Source organism: Callithrix jacchus, chromosome 11 (genome assembly GCF_049354715.1).
Source record: "Callithrix jacchus isolate 240 chromosome 11, calJac240_pri, whole genome shotgun sequence".
Classification (NCBI taxonomy): Eukaryota; Metazoa; Chordata; class Mammalia; order Primates; family Cebidae; genus Callithrix; species Callithrix jacchus.
In genome coordinates, this window is record NC_133512.1 from 74,453,044 (window position 1) to 74,473,448 (window position 20,405).

The following is a 20,405-nucleotide window of genomic DNA, read 5'->3' on the forward strand; positions in this document are numbered from 1 at the left end:
ATGGACTTCAAAATTTCAAGAAGCTATAAAATTAATCATCAGAGGAGATCTGAAAATCTATACTGATATCAAGCGCTGTTTTTAGGCTGAACAAAATAATGTCTCATGCCTATATATTGTTAATTTTGAAACATATGTAAATACTTCCATGACTAATTTTTAAAAGATGCTAAAATGGAATCTTCATATTCAAAAAGGTTAGGAACACACTGTCTATGGATTGCCCGGTTCAACCTGCCCGTCTACATACGCATCTCCTCTTCCATTACAGTCCTGACAGATCATTATCCAGATGCAACTGTATGATGAAGTCATTTATTCATATAAATAGTCTGAACATTTTCCACAACACTAAGTATACCTCTTTGTAAGAAAACTCATACTTTTAGACAGCTTTCATTTTGACAAACATACTTTCTTCCCCAGAACTTCTAACACGTTAGAATTACTCAGAAGTAGTTTCATCCATTTGCACCTGACAGCCCCTGAAATACTTAAGACAGGTCACATGTCCTTCCTAAGGCTTTTCTCTCACACTGTGTCCTTCAGTCAGGGGTGACACATTCCTTATTCTACCATTCTCATTGTGCCCCTTCAGCATTTATCCATTAGTCTCTCTGAAAACTCTAAACACAGCATAGCACACCAGATATGATGGGCCTGTGACAACACACAGTAGAATGATTATGTCCCCTGACCTAGACACTGCATTTCTATCAGTGTTACCTAAGTCAGGATTTTTAAAGCCTTGTAGTCAGCTAAAAAATGTAGGACTTAAGCCAGCTCTGTCCCATCTTATTGCAATAGAAGAGAGTTTTCTGTAGCCAACTGTCTGTTAAATCTTACCTTGCTACTATGGGACCATTTATTCCAGGCTATTATGGTCTTCCAGAATCTTGATTTTTGTCCTCTAACATATTAGCTATTTCTCCCAATTTTATGTCATTTGTAAATTTGAGAAGGTTCATTCTGTATTATAGCTTATTCATTCTTGGCACTTAAATAAATGATTTTTTCTTGTTTAAGTGACTAATGACATTAGATTAGGAAGAATACTAATTTTTATATTTAGTATATCATTTACATATTTCAAGACATTTTACCTTGAAATAGCTCTGATGAAATCCAGAGACACTGTGCATTTGTATTTTGGTCCATCAAGCTGATCGTCATGGCCAACCAGAGTTAACAGCTGAAGGGTCACTAGAGAAGTAATCTAAAAGTGGAGAACATTATTATAAGAAACTGCTTTAATAAGATTTTGTTTCTGAAACATAATCTCTTTGATAAACATACATAACTGAATCACAAAAAATGTCTGCAAAGAAAATGACAACTTTGCAATCTGGAAACACTAATTTGTACATATATTTACTAGTCTGGCAACTAGGACTAGTTGTCAGAGTCCTGGTTTGCTTTTTTTTTTTTGCATAGAGATATGGTCTCACTCTGTTACCCAGGCTGGAGTGCAGTAGCTTGATCACAGTTCATTGGAGTTTCAAATTCCTGGGCTCAAGTGGTCATCTCAACTCAGCCTTCCCAAGTGGCTGGGACTATAGGCACATATCCACCACACCTAATTTTTTTATTGTTTTGTAGAGATAGGGTCTGACTGCGTTGCCCAGGCTGGACTTGCATTCCTGGCTTGTAATCCTCCTGTTCTGGCCTCCCAAAAGGTCGGTGATATAGGAGAGGGGCAGGAAAGTGCTGGGCAGAGAAGGGCATGGTCCCTGGCTAGAGTTCCACCCATAAGTCTGTGCCCACAGATCTAGGTAAGAATAGGCACTTCAGTTTTCATGCCTAAATGGTGCATTTTCCAAGACCACCCTAGCAGCCATGCCCTCATCCTGTGCCTATAAAAACCCTGAGACCCTAGCAGGTAGATACAAGTAGCTAGATGTTGAGAGGAACACATCAGCAGAAGAACACATAAGTGACTGGACATCAAGAGGAACACATTGGCAGACACCAGCAGGCCATTATGGTGGGATGACAGGGAGTTTGGCCAAGAGCGGCCAGACTCCAGGGGAGAACCACCTACGCACTCCATACCCCTTGTGGTTCCCCATACATCTGCTGAGAGCTACTTCTACTATTCAATAAAACCTTGCACTCATTCTCCCAGTCCACATTTGATCTAATTTTTTCAGTACACCAATGCAAGAACGTGGGATAGAGAAAGCCCTCTGTCCTTGCAGTAAGGCAGAGAGCCTAACTGAGCTGACTAATACAAACTGCCTACAGATGGCAAAACTAAAAGAGCACACTGCAATATACGTCCACTGGGGCTTCAGGAGCTGTATGCATTCACCCCCAGATGCTGCCATGGGATCAGAGTCCCATCTGCATGCTCCCATTAGAGGTCTGAGCAGCAGAACACTGAAGAAGTGAGCCACTCTCCCCAGGAGGGGGACAAGGGAACTTTTCCTGTTTCACTGGGATTACTGGTGAGCCACACTGCTCAGCCCAACCAAGAGTCCTAGTTTAACAACAGATTCAACAGTCAGTCCTAAAGAATTCCACTAGAGACAGCTTTGTTTCATTAATGACTCAGATACACGACTGCTAAACCTTTAAAAGCTGTAAATAAAGCACATTCTACATAAACATTTTACAGAATTTCTATCTAACTCAGAATATAAAATCTATACTCCTTTAGGAATAAAACAATTCTAATATGGATTTAGGTCTTTTTTTTTGAGATGGAGTCTCACTCTGTAGCCTAGGCTGGAGTGCAGTGGTGTGGTCTCGGCTCACTGCAACCTCCGCCTCCCTGGTCCCAGTTCAAGCAATTCTCCTACCTCAGCCTCCCAAGTAGCTAGGATTACTGGCACTAGCCACCATGTCCAGCTAATTTTTGTATTTTTTAGTAGAGATGGGGGTTTCACCATGTTGGCCAGTCTGGTTTAGAACTCCTGACCTCATGATCCCCCTGCCTCGGCCTCCCAAAGTGCTGAGATTACAGGCGTTAGCCACTGCACCTGGCCAGATGACAAGATATATATCCTTCAGGCCAGGTGCGGTGGCTCAAGCCTGTAATCCCAGCACTTTTGGAGGCCGAGGCAGGTGGATCACGAGGTCAAGAGATTGAGACCATCCTGGTCAACACGGTGAAACCCCCCGTCTCTACTAAAAATATAAAAAATTAGCTGGGCACGGTGGCATGTGCCTGTAATCCCAGTTACTCAGGAGGCTGAGGCAGGAGAATTGCATGAACCCAGGAGGCGGAGGTTGCGGTGAGCCGAGATCGCGCCATTGCACTCCAGCCTGGGTAACGAGAGCAAAACTCTGTCTCAAAAAAAAGGTATACATCCTTCAGACCTGGGCTTAGTCTTGCTTTAAAACTTACTTTCTTTTTTTTTTCTTTTGAGACAGGATCTCACTCTATCACCCATGCTGGATTGCAATGGTGCAATCATGGCTCACTGCAGCCTCAACCTGTCCAGGCTCAGGTGATCCTCCCACAGCAGCCTCCTGAGAAGCTCGTACTATAGGCACATGCCACCATACACAGCTGACGTTTTGTATACATGGGGTTTTGCCATGTTGTCCAGGCTGCTCTTGAGTTCTTGGGCTCAAGTGATATACCCACCTAGTCTCCCAAAGTGTTGGGATTACAAGCATATGCCACCACAACCAACCACTGCTTTAAAACTTATTGCTGGTCATGTATTCAAGAAAATACCAGAGGGAGTATCAGTAAAAGCAAAAGTGCATTTTGTTAGGTCAAGATCAAAGTACAAAATAACATTCATATGGCCAACTAAAGTATTAAGTTTTCTGAAATCTAAGAAAGGAAGCTGATCCAAGAGCTGAAATTCTTTGAGTGCCCACTGTCTTCTCCTAATTTCTTATTTTTATCTCCCATAGGTCAGAAGGAAAAAGAGCCAGCAATGGCAATAAAATAAAATTTGGAGACTTAGTTACCTATAACTGCTCAATGGCAATATGAATAAGAGTTTTAAGGTAATAACTAATCATATGTCTTAGGAATTAAAAGTCTCGCTTAGTTTGGCACTAATAATTTACAGAGGCTAAGTAAACATCCTATGAATAGTAAACACACTTAAAGCAGTAGTAATTTGCTTGGTACTGAGTACTCTATACACATTATCTCATGTTATTCCTCACGAACTTCATGTCCACAAGGTAGATACTATATTTTTAAATTTGTTATAGATGAGCCTTAGAGATCTTAAGTAACTTTCCCCATATCCCAGATCTACTGGCTTAGAAAGAATTCAAGAATCCATGATCATCTTACTATACATTTCCCATTATAATTTTGAAGGGAAAACTGTCATGCAGTGCTCAGTCTGCTATTAGTTTATTACCAAATTAAAGAGTGAACAGATAAGAGATACCTTACATAGAGTAACTTACGTAGAGAAAATCCTACATTTAGTAAATATGAAACATTATTTCAACTGGAAAAGCAATTTATATTAATATACCAAAATATGAAGCTCTGCTGTTGAAAGGCTAAGACTTTAATTTCTAATTCAATATCAATAATTAGGTTACACCTTGAAACATCTTTTATAAGTATTCTGTGAGTGTTGAAACGTATATGTATTTTACAACTGTGAGGTGCTTTGTTATGTGTCTATTGCTTTGTTACATATATGTCTATTATATAAGACACGTATGTAATAAAGACATTATTTGTGTTGTTAAATCTTATATATACCATTTAAAAAATCTGCCTGATCAAAACTGAGAGGCATTACAATTCTTTCATTATCACAGAATCTTTTTCTTCTTGCAATTCTGTTTTTGCTTTATATTTTTGAAGCTACATTACTAAGTATATACAGATTTAAAGTTACTATGTTTTGTTGACACAACTTTTCATTATAATAATCCTTTTATTCTCCAGTAATGTCTTTAGCTTACAGAATATTTTTTTCTAATCTTAATATAGCTATATCAGCATTCCTTTATGTGCTCTGCCTTTTTCGTATGTTACTTTTCATGATTCTACTTTCAAGGTTCATGTTTTCTCAACTTTAGACAGTTCTCATGTAAATAACATATAGTGGAATTTTGTTTTTATAGTCAGTCTGACAACTTTTACCTTTCTTTAGGACCATTGACTCCATTTGTTTTTAATATATCTAACGATTTAAAACAAATTTTCTTTTTACCGTTATATTGATCTATTTGTTTTTCCTTTCCTTTTTCTCATTCCTTTCTTTCCTTTTAATGTATTATATTTTCTTATCTCTTTTTACTTTTACTACCTTGTAAGTAGTTACATAGTCCTTTTAATTTGAATGTCCATTTTGATTTCTTCTTTGGCTCTCATGCTATTTTGGAAGTCCTTTATTTCCAACTTACAAAGTTTTTCTAGCTTTTTGTTTTGTTCTGGGGGATCACAGATGTGATCTGCATACTAGCAATTCTTTGAAATTTGTTGAGGTAGCTGGGTTCTCTGGGAGGAAAGAAGGGTACACAGGAACCTGGGTGTCACTGTGACAGAGTGAAATTAAACATGGTGGCTACTCTGCCTGTTCTGTCCACTATGTCCCTTCTTGCTCTGTCCCAAGAATGTCTCCAGCTGATAACAACAGAGCACAAAGCATGCCCACCATGCAGGATGACTTACCCCAGGCAAATGAGGTAGGGCATAACAAGAGTTTTTCTCTTACTTATTAAGGTATTTACATAATATCCTCCATTTTGCCTCTTAGCCTGCAAAGTCTAAAATATTTACTATGTATCCCTTTACTGAAAAGGTTTGCAGACCTCTGCCTTAGAACATTGCTAGATTCAAACTGTTAATTTAACCGACATTAAAACTAAAGTGCTTAGTAACTTTCTCAAAGTGATAATGACTGGATGTTACCAGAAACTGTCTTGACTAGGACTTTCTCCTAACTCCAACTCCAAAACTTTTTAAAAACATGCATTAGCTGTGATCATAGCTAAGAAAGCACATCTAACAGATGTATTATACTCTTGCCTGAAAACAGTGTGTGCTAAAAGAATTAGGATGATCTGCAAAATGGTCATAAAGGGAGCATTCAATAGAATAAAACCAGCAGTATGCCTCTAGCACTAAGATACAGGACTCTTTGTCCATTAACTTAAAAATCTGGCATATTCTACAAGTTTGTGCCCACCATAGAGGTGGAGCTGTCTGGCTGTCACTCAAGGTGTTAAGATCATCCAATTATCTCATTCCCACTCCCACCACTGGGCCCATTTGGATTCCATACTTAATTTTCTGATTTAGGAAAAGAAAGAACATAGTTTAGGAGGAAAAAAACATTCAAAGTTAGTAAGATCTATCTTTTGCCACTTACTAGCAGTAGACTTCAGACTGGTCAGTTAAACAATGTATACCTCAATTTTCAAAATACAAAATCAGCAAAATAATCTTTCAGCCACAAAGGGATGTTCTAAATATTTGTAACTAAAAATGAGCACCAAAAAACTGTGAGAATAAATGCTTTCAGTGAAGTTACAGAATACAAAAATCAATAAACATGTCTATACATTTAGACATGAACTATCAAAGAAATTTTTAAAAATCTCATTTATGACAGCATCAAAAATAATAAAAATTTAAATTTAATCAAGGAGGTGAATTATTTATATACTAAAAGCTATAAAACATCAATGAAAGAAATTCAAGACGACACAAATAAGTGAAAAGATACCTGTGTTCAGGTATTGGAAGAATTGTTGTTATTAAAATGTTCATACTACCCAATGCAATCTACAGATTCGATGTAATAATGTAATCCCCATCAAAATTCCAATGTCATTTTTCACAGAAAATAGAAAAAACAATCCTAAATGTCATATGGAACCACTAAGGACCCCAAATAGCAAAAGCAATCTTGAGAAAGAAGAATAAAGGTGGAGGCATCACACTTCCTAATTTCATATTAATACAAAACTACAGCAATCAAAACAGTATGGTAATAGCATAAAACAAACACACAGATCCAAAGAACAGAACAGCAAGTCCAGAAATAAAATCACACATATAAGGTCAACTAATCTTTGACAAAGGTACCAAAAATACACAATGGGAAAAAGATAGTTTCTTCAATAAATGGTATTGGGAATACTGGATATCTGCTTGCACAAAAAGTAAAACTGAACTCTTATACCATATACAAAAATTAATGCAAATGTATTAAAGACTTAAATGTTAAACATGAAACAATAAAATTCCTAAAAGTAAACATAGGGAAAAAAACTCTCTGACATTAGTCTTGTCAATGATTTTTTGGATATAATACCAAAAGTACAGGAAACAAAAGCCAAAATAAACAAATGAGACTATATCAAACTCAACACCTTCTTCACAGCAAAGGAAACAACCAATAAAATGACAAGGCAATCTATAGAATGGGAGAAAAAAAATCAGGTAAATCAAACAGCAAAAATAAGATAATAGATAGAAACAAAATTATATTAGCAATTGTATTACAAGTAAACGAAATGCTTCAAATATAATAAAAGACTGAAAAAAACAAATCGAACTGCATATTGTTTAAAAGAGATACATATAAGATGGAAGCATATACGAAAGTTAAAGGTCAAAGGACAAAACTGAGGTATATCACACAAAAGTTAAAGGACAAAACTGAGGGATATCACACAAATTCTAACAAAAAGAACAATAATTAAAGTATGTTAAACATCAGACAAAACAGACTTGAAATGAGATTTAAGGAAAGGTTCACTTAATAATGATAAAATGCAGACCCTGAGCTCATATGTCTTACAAGATTAACTGCTTGAGACGTTTATTATGAAGAGAAGAGACACAAAACAGGATGGACAGCCAAAGGATCCAGGAGTCTTTGGTGGAGAGTAAATACTGCTAAAAGTCAAGACAAGACAAATTCAATAGCCTTCCCAGACTGGAAATAGGTAGAAATCTATAATTACAGTAGGTCTGAAATTTTAATGACTGGGAAGACATATAGAAAAGAGTTAACATAGTCTTCTATTGCTAAGTATATTAACTTCAACTCTTTCTAGTTTTCTGTAAGAGATTCATTTGCTAAAATAGGTGAGTAATAGCTATTTGAAAAATCATGCATTGAAATCTAATACTGAGGGCAGTTCTCCTTAGAACTTTTTTTAATATGAAAGAAAATATTAATTTCTTTTACTTTGCCACTGACATTTCCTTATAATATGTCTCATAACTGATACTTTGCTGTAAATTCAAACACTCTCAAATATTTAGATTCTTTAATGAAAATTGTATGCTAAGTTACTTTTCCACAATTTTTTCATAGAAAAACACATAATCTGTCTTTAATAGTTAAGATAGGGTTTCAAGAATATTTTCAGATACCTTACAGTTTTTTTACTTCTACCACATTAGTGGTAACAAATGTCTAAAGGCAGAAAGTTAGAACAAATAGGCCCTTGAAGTCACTTTAGCTCTACCAGGATTCCATGGCGAAATTAATCATGTAAATTGTACAAAGGATACAGTATCACTTCAGCTGAAGATGCAGCAGCTAAAAGGTACTTCCAAAATATTAATTACAAGAGTGATCAATTTTTTACTTATTATTATTATTTTATTTATTTCAGGTTTTTTTTTTTTTATTGTACTTTAGGTTCTGGAGTGCATGTGCAGATCATGCAGGATTGTTGTATAGATACATACATGTCAAGGTAGTTTGTTGCCATCATCCCCCCCATCACCCGTATCTGGCATTTCTGGGGTGCATGTGCAGATCATGCAGGATTGTTGTATAGATACATACATGGCAAGGTAGTTTGCTGACATCATCCCCTCCATCACCTATATCTGGCATTTTCCCCCATGTTATCCCTCCCCAACCTCCCCACCCCCTGCTGTCCCTCCCCTAACTCCCACCCAACAGACCCCAATGTGCAATGCTTCCCTCCATGTGTCCATGTGTTCTCAATGTTCAACACCCAACTATCAGTGAGAAAATGCAGTGTTTGATTTTCTGTTCTTGTATCAGTTTGGTGAGAATGATGGTTTCTAGATTCATCCATGTCCCTACAAAGGACATGAACTCATCCTTTTTTATGGTTGCATAGTATTCCATGGTGTTTATGTGCCACACTTTCCTTGTCCAATTTATTACTGATGGGCATTTGGGCTGGTTCCAGGTCTTGCTATTGTAAACAGTGCTGCAATGAACATATGTGTGCATGTGTCTTTAAAACAGAACTATTTATAATCCTTTGGGTATATAACCAGTAATAGGATTGCGGGTCAAATGGAATTTCTATTTCTAGATCCTTGAGGAATTACAGCACTGTCTTCCACAGTGGTTGAACTAATTTACACTCCCACCAACAGTGTAAAAGTGTTCCTATTTATCCATATCCTCTCCAGCATCTGTTGTCTCCAGATTTTTTAATGATCACCATTCTAACTGCGTGAGGTGGTATCTCCATGTGGTTTTGATTTGCATTTCTCTAATGACCAGTGATGACGAACATTTTTACACATTTGTTGGTCTCATCTGTGTCTTCTTTTGAAAAGTGTCTGTTCATATCCTTCGCCCAATTTTGAATGGATTTGTTAGTTTTTTTCTTGTAAATCTGCTTTAGTTCTTTGTAGATTCTGGATATTAGCCCTTTGTCAGATGGGTAGATTGCAAAAATTTTTTCCCATCCTGTTCATTGCCAGTTCACTCTAATGATTGCCTCTTTTGCTGTATGGAAGTTCTGGAGTTTAATTAGATCCCATTTGTCTATTTTGGCTTTTGTTGCCAATGCTTTTGGCGTTTTAGTCACAAAGTTCTTGCCTATGCCTATGTCCCTAGGTTTTCCTCTAGGGTTTTTATGGTGTTAGGTCTTATGTTTAAGTCTTTAATCCATCTGCAGTTAATTTTAGTGTAAGGTGTCAGGAAGCAGTCCAGTTTCTGCTTTCTGCACATGGCTAGCCAGTTATCCCAACACCATTTACTAAACAGAGAATCCTTTCCCTATTGCTTGTTTTTGTCATGTTTGTCAAAGATCAGAGGGTTGTAGATCTGTGGTGATGCCTTCGAGGCCTCTGTTCTGTTCCACTGGTCTCTATTTCTGTTTTGGTAATAGTACCATGCTATTTTGATTACTGTAGGCTTGTAGTATAGTTTGAAGTTAGGTAGCATGAAGCCTCTAGCTTTGTTCTTTTTGCTTAGAATTGTCTTGGCTATTCGGGCTATCTTTTGGTTCCATATGGAGTTTAAGGTGGTTTTTACCAGTTCTGTGAAGAAGGTCATAGGTAGCTTGATGGGGATAGCATTGAATCTATAAATTACATTGGGCAGTATGGCCATTTTCACAATACTGATTCTTCCTAACCATGAGCATGGAATGTTTCTCCATCTGTTTGTGTCCTCTCTTATTTCGTTGAGCAGTGGTTTATAGTTCTCCTTGAATAGGTCATTTACATCCTTTGTTAGTTGTATTCCTTGGTATTTTATTCTCTTTGTAGCAATCATGAATGGCAGTTCACTCATGATTTGGCTCTCTGTCAGTCTGTTATTGGTGTAGAGGAATGCTTGTGACTTCTGCACATTTATTTTGTATCCTGAGACTTTGTTAAAGTTGCTTATCAGTTTATGAAGATTTTTAGGCTAAGACGATGGGGTCTTCTAAATATACTATCATGTCATCTACAAATAGAGACAATTTGACTTCCTCCTTTCCCAAATAATTATGCTTTATTTCTTTTTCTTGCCTGATTACTCTGGCTAGAACTTCCAAATCTAATTAAATAGGAGTGGTGAGAGAGGGCATCCTTGTCTCCTGCCAGATTTCAAAAGGAATGCTTCCTGTTTTTGCCCATTCAGTATGATATTGGCCGTGTGTTTGTCATAAATAGCTTTCATTGTTTTGAGATACATTCCATCAACACCTAGTTTACTGAGAGTTTTTAGCATAAAAAGCTGTTGAATTTTGTCAAAGGCCTTCTCTGCATCTATTGAGATAATCACATGGTATTTGTGTTTGGCTCTGTTTATGTGGTGGATTACATCTGTAGACTTGTATATGTTGAACCAGCCTTGCATCCCTGGAATGAAGCAGACTTGATTGTGATGGATAAGCTGTTAGATGTGCTGTTGGATGTGGTTTGCCAGTACTTTATTGAAGATTTTTGCATCTATGTTCATCATGGATGTTAGCCTGAAGTTTTTTCTTTGTATTGAGCTTCTGCCAGGTTTTGGTATCAGGATGATGTTGCTCTCATAAAATGATTTGGGAAGGATTCCCTCTATTTGTATTGTTTGGAATAGTTTCAGGAGTGGTACCAGCTCCTCATTGTACATCCGGTAGAATTAGGCTGTGAACCCATCTGGACGTGGGCTTTTTTTTGGTTGGCATGCCTCAACTTCAGCCCTTGTTATTGGTCTATTCAGGGTTTCAACTTCTTTCTGGTTTAGGCTTAGGAGGGTGCAAGTGTCCAGGAATTTATCCATTTCTTCCAGGTTTACTGGTTTATGTGCATAGAGTTGTTTGTAGTAATCTCTGTTGGTAGTTTCTATTTCTGTAGAATCAGTGTTGATATCCCCTTTATCACTTTTTATTACATCTATTTGATTCTTCTCTCTTTTCTTTTTTATTAATCTGGCTAGCAGTCTATTTTGTTGACCTTTACAAAAAACCAGCTCCTGGATTTATTGATTTTTTTTAAAGGCTCTTTGTGTGTGTGTGTGTGTGTGTGTGTGTGTGTGTGTGTGTGTGTGTGTCTCTATCTCCTTGAGTTCTGCTCTGATCTTAGTTATTTCTTGTCTTCTGCTGGCTTTTGAGTTTTTCATCTTGCTCCTCTAGCTCTTTCAATTTGACAAAAGGGTGTTGATTTTAGATCTTTCCTTGCTTCTCACGTGGGCATTTATTGCTATAAATTTCCCTCTAGACACTGCTTTAAATGTGTCCCAGAGATTCTGGTGCATTGTGTCTCCATTCTCATTGGTTTTGAAGAACATCTTTATTTCTTCCTTCATTTCACTGTTTATCCAGTCAACATTCAGGAATCAGTTGTTCAGTTTCCATGAAGTTGTGCAGTTCTGAGTTAGTTTCTTAATCCTGAGTTCTAATTTGATTATACTGTGGTCTGCGAGACTGTTATGATTTCTGTCCTTTTGCATTTGTTGAGTGATTTACTTCCAATTATATGGTCAGTTTTAGAGTTGGTGTGATGTGGTGCTGAGAAGAATGCATATTCTGTAGATTTGGGGTAGAGAGTTCTGTAGATGTCTATTAGGTACGCTTGGTCCAGATCTGTGTTCAAGTCCTGGATATTCTTGTTAATTTTCTGTCTTGCTGATCTAATACTGACAGTAGAGTGTTAAAGTTTCATACTATTGTGTGGAAGTCTAAGTCTCTTTGCAGGTCGCTAAGAACTTGCTTTATGTATCTGGGTGTTCCTGTATTGGGTGCATATATATTTAGGATCATTAGTCTTCTTGTTGCCTTGATCTTTACCATTATGTAATGCCCTTCTTTGTCCCTTTTGATCTTTGTTGGTTTAAATACCATTTTATCAGAGACTAGAATTGCAATTCCTGCTTTTTTTTGCTCTCTATTTGCTTGGCAAATCTTCCTCCATCCCTTTATTTTTAGCCTATGTGTGTCCGTGCACACGAGATGGGTTTTCTGAATACTGTACACCGATAGGTCTTGACTTTTTATCCAATTTGCCAGTCTGTGTCTTTTGATTGGGGCATTTAGGCCATTTACATTCAAGATTAATATTGTTATATGTGAATTTGATCCTGACATTTTGATGCTAGCTGGCTGTTTTGCCCATTAGTTGACACAGTTTCTTCACTGTGTCAATGGGCTTTCCCATTTGGCACATTTTTGGAGTGGCTGGTACTGGTTATTCCTTTCCATGTTTAGGGCTTCTTTCAGGGGCTCTTGTAAGGTATCTCAGCAACTGCTTATCTGTAAGGGATTTTATATCTCCTTCACTTATGAAGCTTAGTTTGGCTGCATATGAAATTCTAGGTTGAAAGTTCTTTTCTTTACGGATATTGAATATTGGCCCCCACTCTCTTCTGGCTTGTAGAGTTTCTGCTGAGATCCACTGTGAGTCTGATGGGCTTCCCTTTGTGGGTAACCCAACCTTTCTCTCTGGCTGCTCTTAGCATTTTTTCCTTCATTTCAACCCTGGTGAATCTGATGATTATGTGCCTTGGGGTTGCTCTTCTTGAGGAATATCTTTGTTGTGTTCTCTGTATTTCCTGGACTTGAATTTTTGCCTGCTTTGCTAGGTTGGGGAAGTTCTCCTGGATAATATCCTGAAGAGTGTTTTCCAGCTTGGATTCATTCTCCCTGTCAAATTCAGGTACACCTATCAAACTTAGATTAGGTGTTTTCACATAATCCCATATTTCTTGGAGGCTTCTTTCATTTCTTATCACTCTTTATTCGCTAATCTTGCCTTCTTGTTTTACTTCATTGAGTTGATCTTCAATCTCTGATATTCTCCTTTCTTCTGCTTGGTCGATTTGGCTATTGAAATTTGTGTATGCTTCGTGAAGTTCTTGTGCTGTGTTTTTCAGTTCCATCAAGTCACTTATGTTCTTCTCTAAGCTAGTTGTTCTAGTTAGCATTTCATCTTAACCTTTTTTTCAAGGTTCTCAGTTTCTTTGCATTAGGTTAGAACACGTTCTTTTAGCTCAGAGAAGTTTGTTATTACCTACCTTCTGAAGCCTATTTCTGTCAATTCATCAGACTCATTCTCCATCCAGCCTTGTTCCCTTGCTGGTGAGGAGTTGTGATCCCTTGGAGGATGAGAGGCATTCTGGTTTTTGGTGTTTCCATCCTTTTTGCGTTGGTTTCTTCTCATCTGCATGGATTTATCTACCAGTGGTCTTCATATTGGTGACTTTTGGGTGGGGTCTCTGAGTAGACGTCCTTTTTGTTGATGTTGAAGCTATTTCTCCCTGTTTTTTAGTTTTCCTTCTTACAGTCAGGCCAATCTGCTGCAGGACTGCTGGAGGTCCACTCTAACCCTGCTTGCCTAGAAATCACCCAAGGGGGCTGCAGAACAGTAAGGGCTGTTCCAGTTTTTTCTTCTGTTATCTTTGTCTCAAAAAAGTACCCACCAGATGTCAGTAGAGCTCTCCTTCATGACATGCCTCTTTGGATATATAAGGGGTGGAGGAGCAGCTTGAGGAGATAGTCTGTCCATTATCAGAGCTCAAGTGCTGTGCTGGGAGCTCCATTGTTCCATTCAGAGCTGCTGGGCAGGTACATTTAAGTCTGTTGCAGCTGAACTCATAACGGCCTCTTTTCCCAGGTGCTGTGTCCTGGGAAGGTGGGGCTTTATTTATAAGTTCCTGATGTGCTGCTGCCTTTTTTCAGAGATACCCTGCCCAGCAAGGAGGTAGCCTAGTCACAGGCTGACAGCAGAGGCGCTTCTGAGCTGCCTTGTGCTCTGACTAGCTGCTGTGTAAACTTCCTTGCGGTTTTGCTTACAGAGGTACAGTTAGAACTGCCTTGGTAATGGAGGTCTGCCTCAATAACGGCAGACTGCCTCAATAATGCAGACTGCCTCGGTAGTGGTGGACTGCCTTGGTAATGGCCAATGCCATTCACCCCAGAGTGCTGGACCACCCTGGGTCCATCTGCACTTGTTGCAAAACTCTCAATACAGAGTACGTTTGATTGCTGGTCTTTGTGGAGGTGAGACCTGCCAAGCCAGATCACCTGGCTCCCTGCTTTCAGCCCCTCTTTTTCAGTTGAATGGCTGGCTCTGTCTCCCATGCATTCCAGGCACCAGTTGAAAAGCTGCCCAGATTTATTTGAGTTTTTGTGTGGAAATCTGCAGCTCCAGCTAAAACAGCAGTGCTAAAAACTCGTGGCTTTTTGGCCCGGGGATCTCCTGGTCTGTGGGCAGTAAAAACTGTGGGAGAAGTGCAGTATCTGAACCAGAGTGCTGGATTCGATGGAAAAGCCCATGATGGCCTTCAGTGGGTAGGGAGCGGGGCTCTGCAGGGACTGCACTTCCCAGGTGAGGCAGTGCCCTGCCCCATCTGGGCTCACCCTTCTTGGTCTACACTCACTGTGCAAACAGTCCCATTGAGATGTACCTGATACCTTGTTTGGAAATGCAGTGATCACTCACCCTCTGCATTGCTCTCGCTGGAAACTGCACTCCAGAGCTGTTCCTATTTGGCCATCTTGGATCCCTCCTGATCAATTTTTTTAGGAGTAGGGCTGATTTAGGAAAAGCTAATACATTAAAAGAACTAAACCTAAAGAAAGCAATTAAATTAGCATGTGATTTTTCATATTAAAAAAATAGTATTTTATTTGTTGACTTTATCATATGAAAATCACTGAAAAGCTCAACATAAAAATATTCACATATATACACTGTATACAAATATACAAATAATAGATATTCAGAGAAATATCTATACATAAAAGCAGTCAACAGGCCAGGCATGGTGTGGTGCACACCTGTAATCCTGGTACTTTGGGAGGCCAAGATGAGTGGACCACTTGAGGCCAGGAGTTTCAAATCAGTCTGGCCAATGTGCTGAAACCACATCTCTACTAAAAATACAAAAATCAGCCAGGCATGGTGGCACGCACATGTAATCCCAGCTACTTGGGAGGTTGAGGCATGAGAACTGCTTGAACCCAGGAGGTGAAGGTTGCAGTGAGCTGAGTTAGTACCACTGCACTCCAGCCTGGGTGACAGAGTGAGACTCTGTCTCAAAGATAACAAAAAAATAAAAATAAAAAAAAGGAATGAACAATATACCAAAAATTTAAAGGTCCTTTCCCAATTTATTAAAATTTTGCAAGAGTTAAACTGAAAACAAAATAAAGCACAAAGATTAATTAGTGGGGTTAACATTTTACATCTCAAATGTATTAGTTTATTAACTGTACTAAATGAAAATTTCTGGAAAAATACATATAAAACTTTAAAAATTATTTCTATACCTGCATAAATAGCAGAATATCCACCTTCCTCTCCATTATCCAATCCTTAAATTAGCTGATTTTTATTTCCAACTACATATTCATGAAACTCTTCAGGACTTACTCTAGGTACTATGCATTTAAAAATGAGGTCAGGCACAGTGTCTCACACCTGTAATCCCAGCACACAGGGAGGCCAAGGCAGGCAGATCGCCTAAGGTCAGGAGTTCAAGACCAGCCTGGCCAACAGGGCGAAACCCCATTTCTACTAAAAATACACAAAATTAGCAGAGCATGGTGGCATGTTCCTGGAATTCCAGCTATTCAGGAGGCTGAGGCAGGAAAATGGCTTGAACCTGGAAGGCAGAGGTTGCAGTGAGCCAAGACTGTGCCAGTGCACTTCAGCCTGGCCAACAGAGTGAGACTCCATCTCAAAAAAATAAAAAAGAATAGGATCACAGAAAATATTTATTTTGCTCCACTTTAAATGTTCATGACAACATGATGAACTCAGATCTCCAGGCTAGCATTGATACCTACATAGTATGATATGGTCAGTATGGACACGGCAAAAGTCTCTAGACAGTGAAGGTACTCAGATTCATTGCGGTGTCTCCCTTTCACATGTATGCATGTATATGCATAAATAAGGTAGAGGCTGGGCAGAGCCTTTCCCATCTACCTGCCTGAGACCTTTCCTATAAAAGAAAAAGACACAGAACAGGATGGGCAACAAAGGGACACAGGAGACTTTGATAGAGAGTAAATATTGTTGAAAGTCAAGATAAGACAAATAGTCTTCTTAGTTTGGAAACTTGTAGAAATCTATACTGAGAGTAGGCCTGAAATTTTAATGAATGGGAAGATATGTAGAAAAGAGATAACATAGTCTTCGACGACTAAGTATATTAACTTCAACCCTTTTTATTCAGTGACAAATCTGTGACTTAAAGAAAAGAGATATAAAACAGTCATTCCTATTGTTAGGTCCCCAGATGTGGGGAGTGATTTACACAGTCTCTAGTTCCCGCACAGAATAAAAAATTGAAATATTTTGTAGTAAATAAACTAATGACTTAGAAGGATTTAATCTCTTTTGGAAAAAAAAAAAAGCTCTCCAAATAATAATGGTAAAACATTCTGTAATCTTTTTTTAGCACTAATTTACAGAAGGCTTCTCATTCAATTGAGCTTTGAATTACCATGGAACACATTTCAGGAACAAACACCAACAAAGAGCCTAGACAGAGAGTTAGAAAAAAGATAAATACAGAACTTCCAACCCAAACAGGATGCCTAGATTCATATTTGTTATCTTCCCTGCTTTGTACAACTATAAATCCTAGAAATAATGTTAAGAGGTGACCAAAAGAGGACTCTGAAAGGTAGAAAGAGGGAAGTGGACTGCTTAGACATTCTAGGGCTACAGAAACAAGATAGAGGGAGGGATTATAATTCCTCACCCAAGAGCAAAAGGTAAACCAAGCCCAGCACTTCCCAATCTACAACTGAGCAACAGAAGGCTACCTGGGTATGCACATTCCTCCCCTGGATTAAAGAGGATTGATGACAAAAGAACTGGCAATTCTATATCTAGCAAAGCTATCCTTCATGAGTAAAGAGGAAACAAAGACATGCTCAAACAAGGCAAAACTAAAGAATCTGTCACTAGCAGATGACCTTCAGAGAAGAGCAAAGCAAGTTCTTCAAACAAAAGGAAATGCTAAAAGTGAAAGAACGAAGAGTGAAAAGCAGATTTGTAGATAAATACAAGAGAATATCTCCTCATGAGTTTTCTAAATCACATTTGATTAAACATTTTAACACCTCCTGATACTCAAGACAGCATCTGAAAAGTGGGAAAGTAAAAGGAATGGTAGTATGGCTTCCATAATTCACTTAAGTGGTAAAACACTGATATACCTTATAAAACTAAGCACACAATTACAGTATTACCCTGCAATTGCACTTACGCATTTATCCCAGAGAACTGCATGTTCACATAAAAACCAGTACATGAATGTTCCTAACAGCTTTAATTGTAATAGCCAAAAAATGAGAAAAAACCCAGATGTTCTTCCACAGGTGAATGGTTAAACAAACTGTGGTACATGTATACCACAGAATACTCCTCAGTAATTAAAAGGAATGAACTATTAATACATGCAAATATTTGGATGAATCTGAAGACTTATTCTGAGTCAAAAAAGTTAATTCCCAAGTGTTATATACTACATAATTGTGCTTAAAAAAATTCTTGAAATGACAAAATTCTAGAGGAAGCAATTAGCAGTTAACAGGAATTGGGGAAGGCGAGGGAGAGAGGAAGGGTTTTCTTCTGCTGTTTTTCAAAATTCCTGAGAATGACACATACGTATTTTGGCATTCACTCCTTCCCTCAGGTTCCAACAGAGGATATGGACAAAACTTGAGGGTCAGGGGTCAGAAAAAGATAGCTATAGGAACTCATTAATAATATTAATGACCATGGTAATTAGCAGCATATGGACTGGAATTTATAACTGTGTCCAGACTCTATGACAGACATTGTGCACCCTCAATCCTCACATAAACTCTCCTATGATTACTATAAATAAATCTCTTTTATCTAGATGAGGACTCCACCTCAGAGAGGTTAGTAAATTGCTCAAGGTCACGGAGCTAACAGTGGTTAAAAACAGCAATGGATTTGAATACTATCTGAATCAAAAGCCCATATTCCTTACACTACCCCAAATAAGGCGCAATAGAATACAAAGAGAGAATTTTTTGTTAGGATTAGGAAAGCTTTAGGGAAGAAGGAAAGGGGGTTAAAATGACAACTCCAGCTTGCATTCTACACTGAAGGCGATAACCATTAGTATGCCGGAGAGGTATACTAAACCCAGGAGAACAGGTAGTGCAAGTAAAACAGAGAAAGCCTTAAATAAAATTGTAGCAATAAGGACAAAGAAGTATTTCAATACAGTATAGACAAATGTCCTGCCCCAGGGATACAGAATAGCCTTGAGAAGTAACAATTAACCATCCTGTGAACAAAATTGGTAGATGTGTGAGTTTGATGTCATGAGAGTAAAATATTAATATGGATTTTATTTAACCTAATGACAGGTTAGTTTTTCATAAGTCAGATTACATATTACATTAGACATTAAATTGCTGTCTTTAAGGTTTAATTTTTAAAAGGTAAATATTCACTGGGCACAGTGGCTCATGCCTGTAGCTCCAGCACTTTGGGAGGCAGAGGAGGGCGGATCACTTGAGGTCAGGAGTTCAAGACCAGCCTGGCCATTGTGGTGAAACCCCAGGTCTATCAAAAATATAAAAATTAGCTAGATTTGGCTACTTAGGAGGCTGAGACAGAAAAATTGCTTGAACCTGGGAGGTGAAGTTACAGTAAGCGAAGATCGTGCCACTGCACTCCAGTATGGGTGACAGAATGAGACTCCATCTCAAAACAACAACAACAAAGTTAATTATTTTAAGGTTTAGGGAAAGCATGATTTCTTAAATTCTGAAATTATTAGACAATATTAAACATGGTATTCCGATGCAAAGTTTCTCATACATTTCTGGATTAAAGATCATTTAGAGAAACATTCACAACTACAACTCATAAAATATACAGTGGTTGAATATACTAAATGTGAGGATAAATATACTCTAACATCAGTAACGTTCAGATTGTAAGGGATTATATAATGCTTTCCATAGCTGCTTTTCTTGTCTGTTTTGTCAAGCTCAAAGTCAAATGAATAAAACTCAAATGAATAAAAAAGTACCCTAAGGAGCGGGTTCTCTTTTTCAAAGTCAGAATTTAGATTTCATGTTAGAGAATACAAAAAAAGTTTTGTTTTTGTTTTTCAAAACCTGTATTAAAAGTCAGTGGTTTTACTACGAAGTTTTAAGTCATATGTTTTCCATTGATGTTTTTCCTCAAAATAAAAATTCTGCTTTTGTCCTCCTCAGTTTAAACAAATCCCCTCAAAATCTGAAACATCCTGTTATAAAAGAGAATAGTACTTTCCTACACTAGTAGCATTTTGATACTGCTTAAAGGATTTTATTTTACCTTAGCTTAAAATAATCAATCTATTTGACTCAAAAGCCAAACTATATATTCCTTTTCCTTTGACTAGGTCCTAGGTTATGACTGAGGCATTCACAAAGAAAAATAAAAAATAAAAACCTCTTTATGTGTACAATATTTGTAGATTTACGTCTTAAATGGGGTTATATGATATTTGTTTAATCTTTGCTCTGTGTACTATCATGTCCTTTGTTCTCATCCGTGTAGGGGATGAGCTGATTATTTATGTCGTAACAATAGGAGTTCATGTACCACAGTGAGGATTTTTTTCCCTTAATCTGAGAGGCAGCCACTAACAAGCTTCAGCGGGAAATGCTTGATGTAAAAACAGTGTGAACATGTTCCTGGGCTAATAAACTGTTCTTTCTGCCAACGAAAGAAAATCAATTTACAACTGTAATTAATTTTTAACATGCTCACTATT

General features: G+C 37.8%; 1 protein-coding gene across 2 annotated transcripts in view; it reads right to left on the minus strand.

Moving 5' to 3' along the window:
• The window catches only part of ORC5 (origin recognition complex subunit 5), a 91,570-nt gene that overhangs the window by 8,996 nt on the left and 62,169 nt on the right, over positions 1-20,405 (minus strand). For both annotated transcript variants that reach the window (XM_002751686.4, XM_054237379.2), the window contains exon 13: positions 1,104-1,216. In XM_002751686.4, the coding sequence (XP_002751732.3) occupies positions 1,104-1,216 (113 nt within the window). The remainder of the gene's footprint in view (positions 1-1,103; positions 1,217-20,405) is intronic.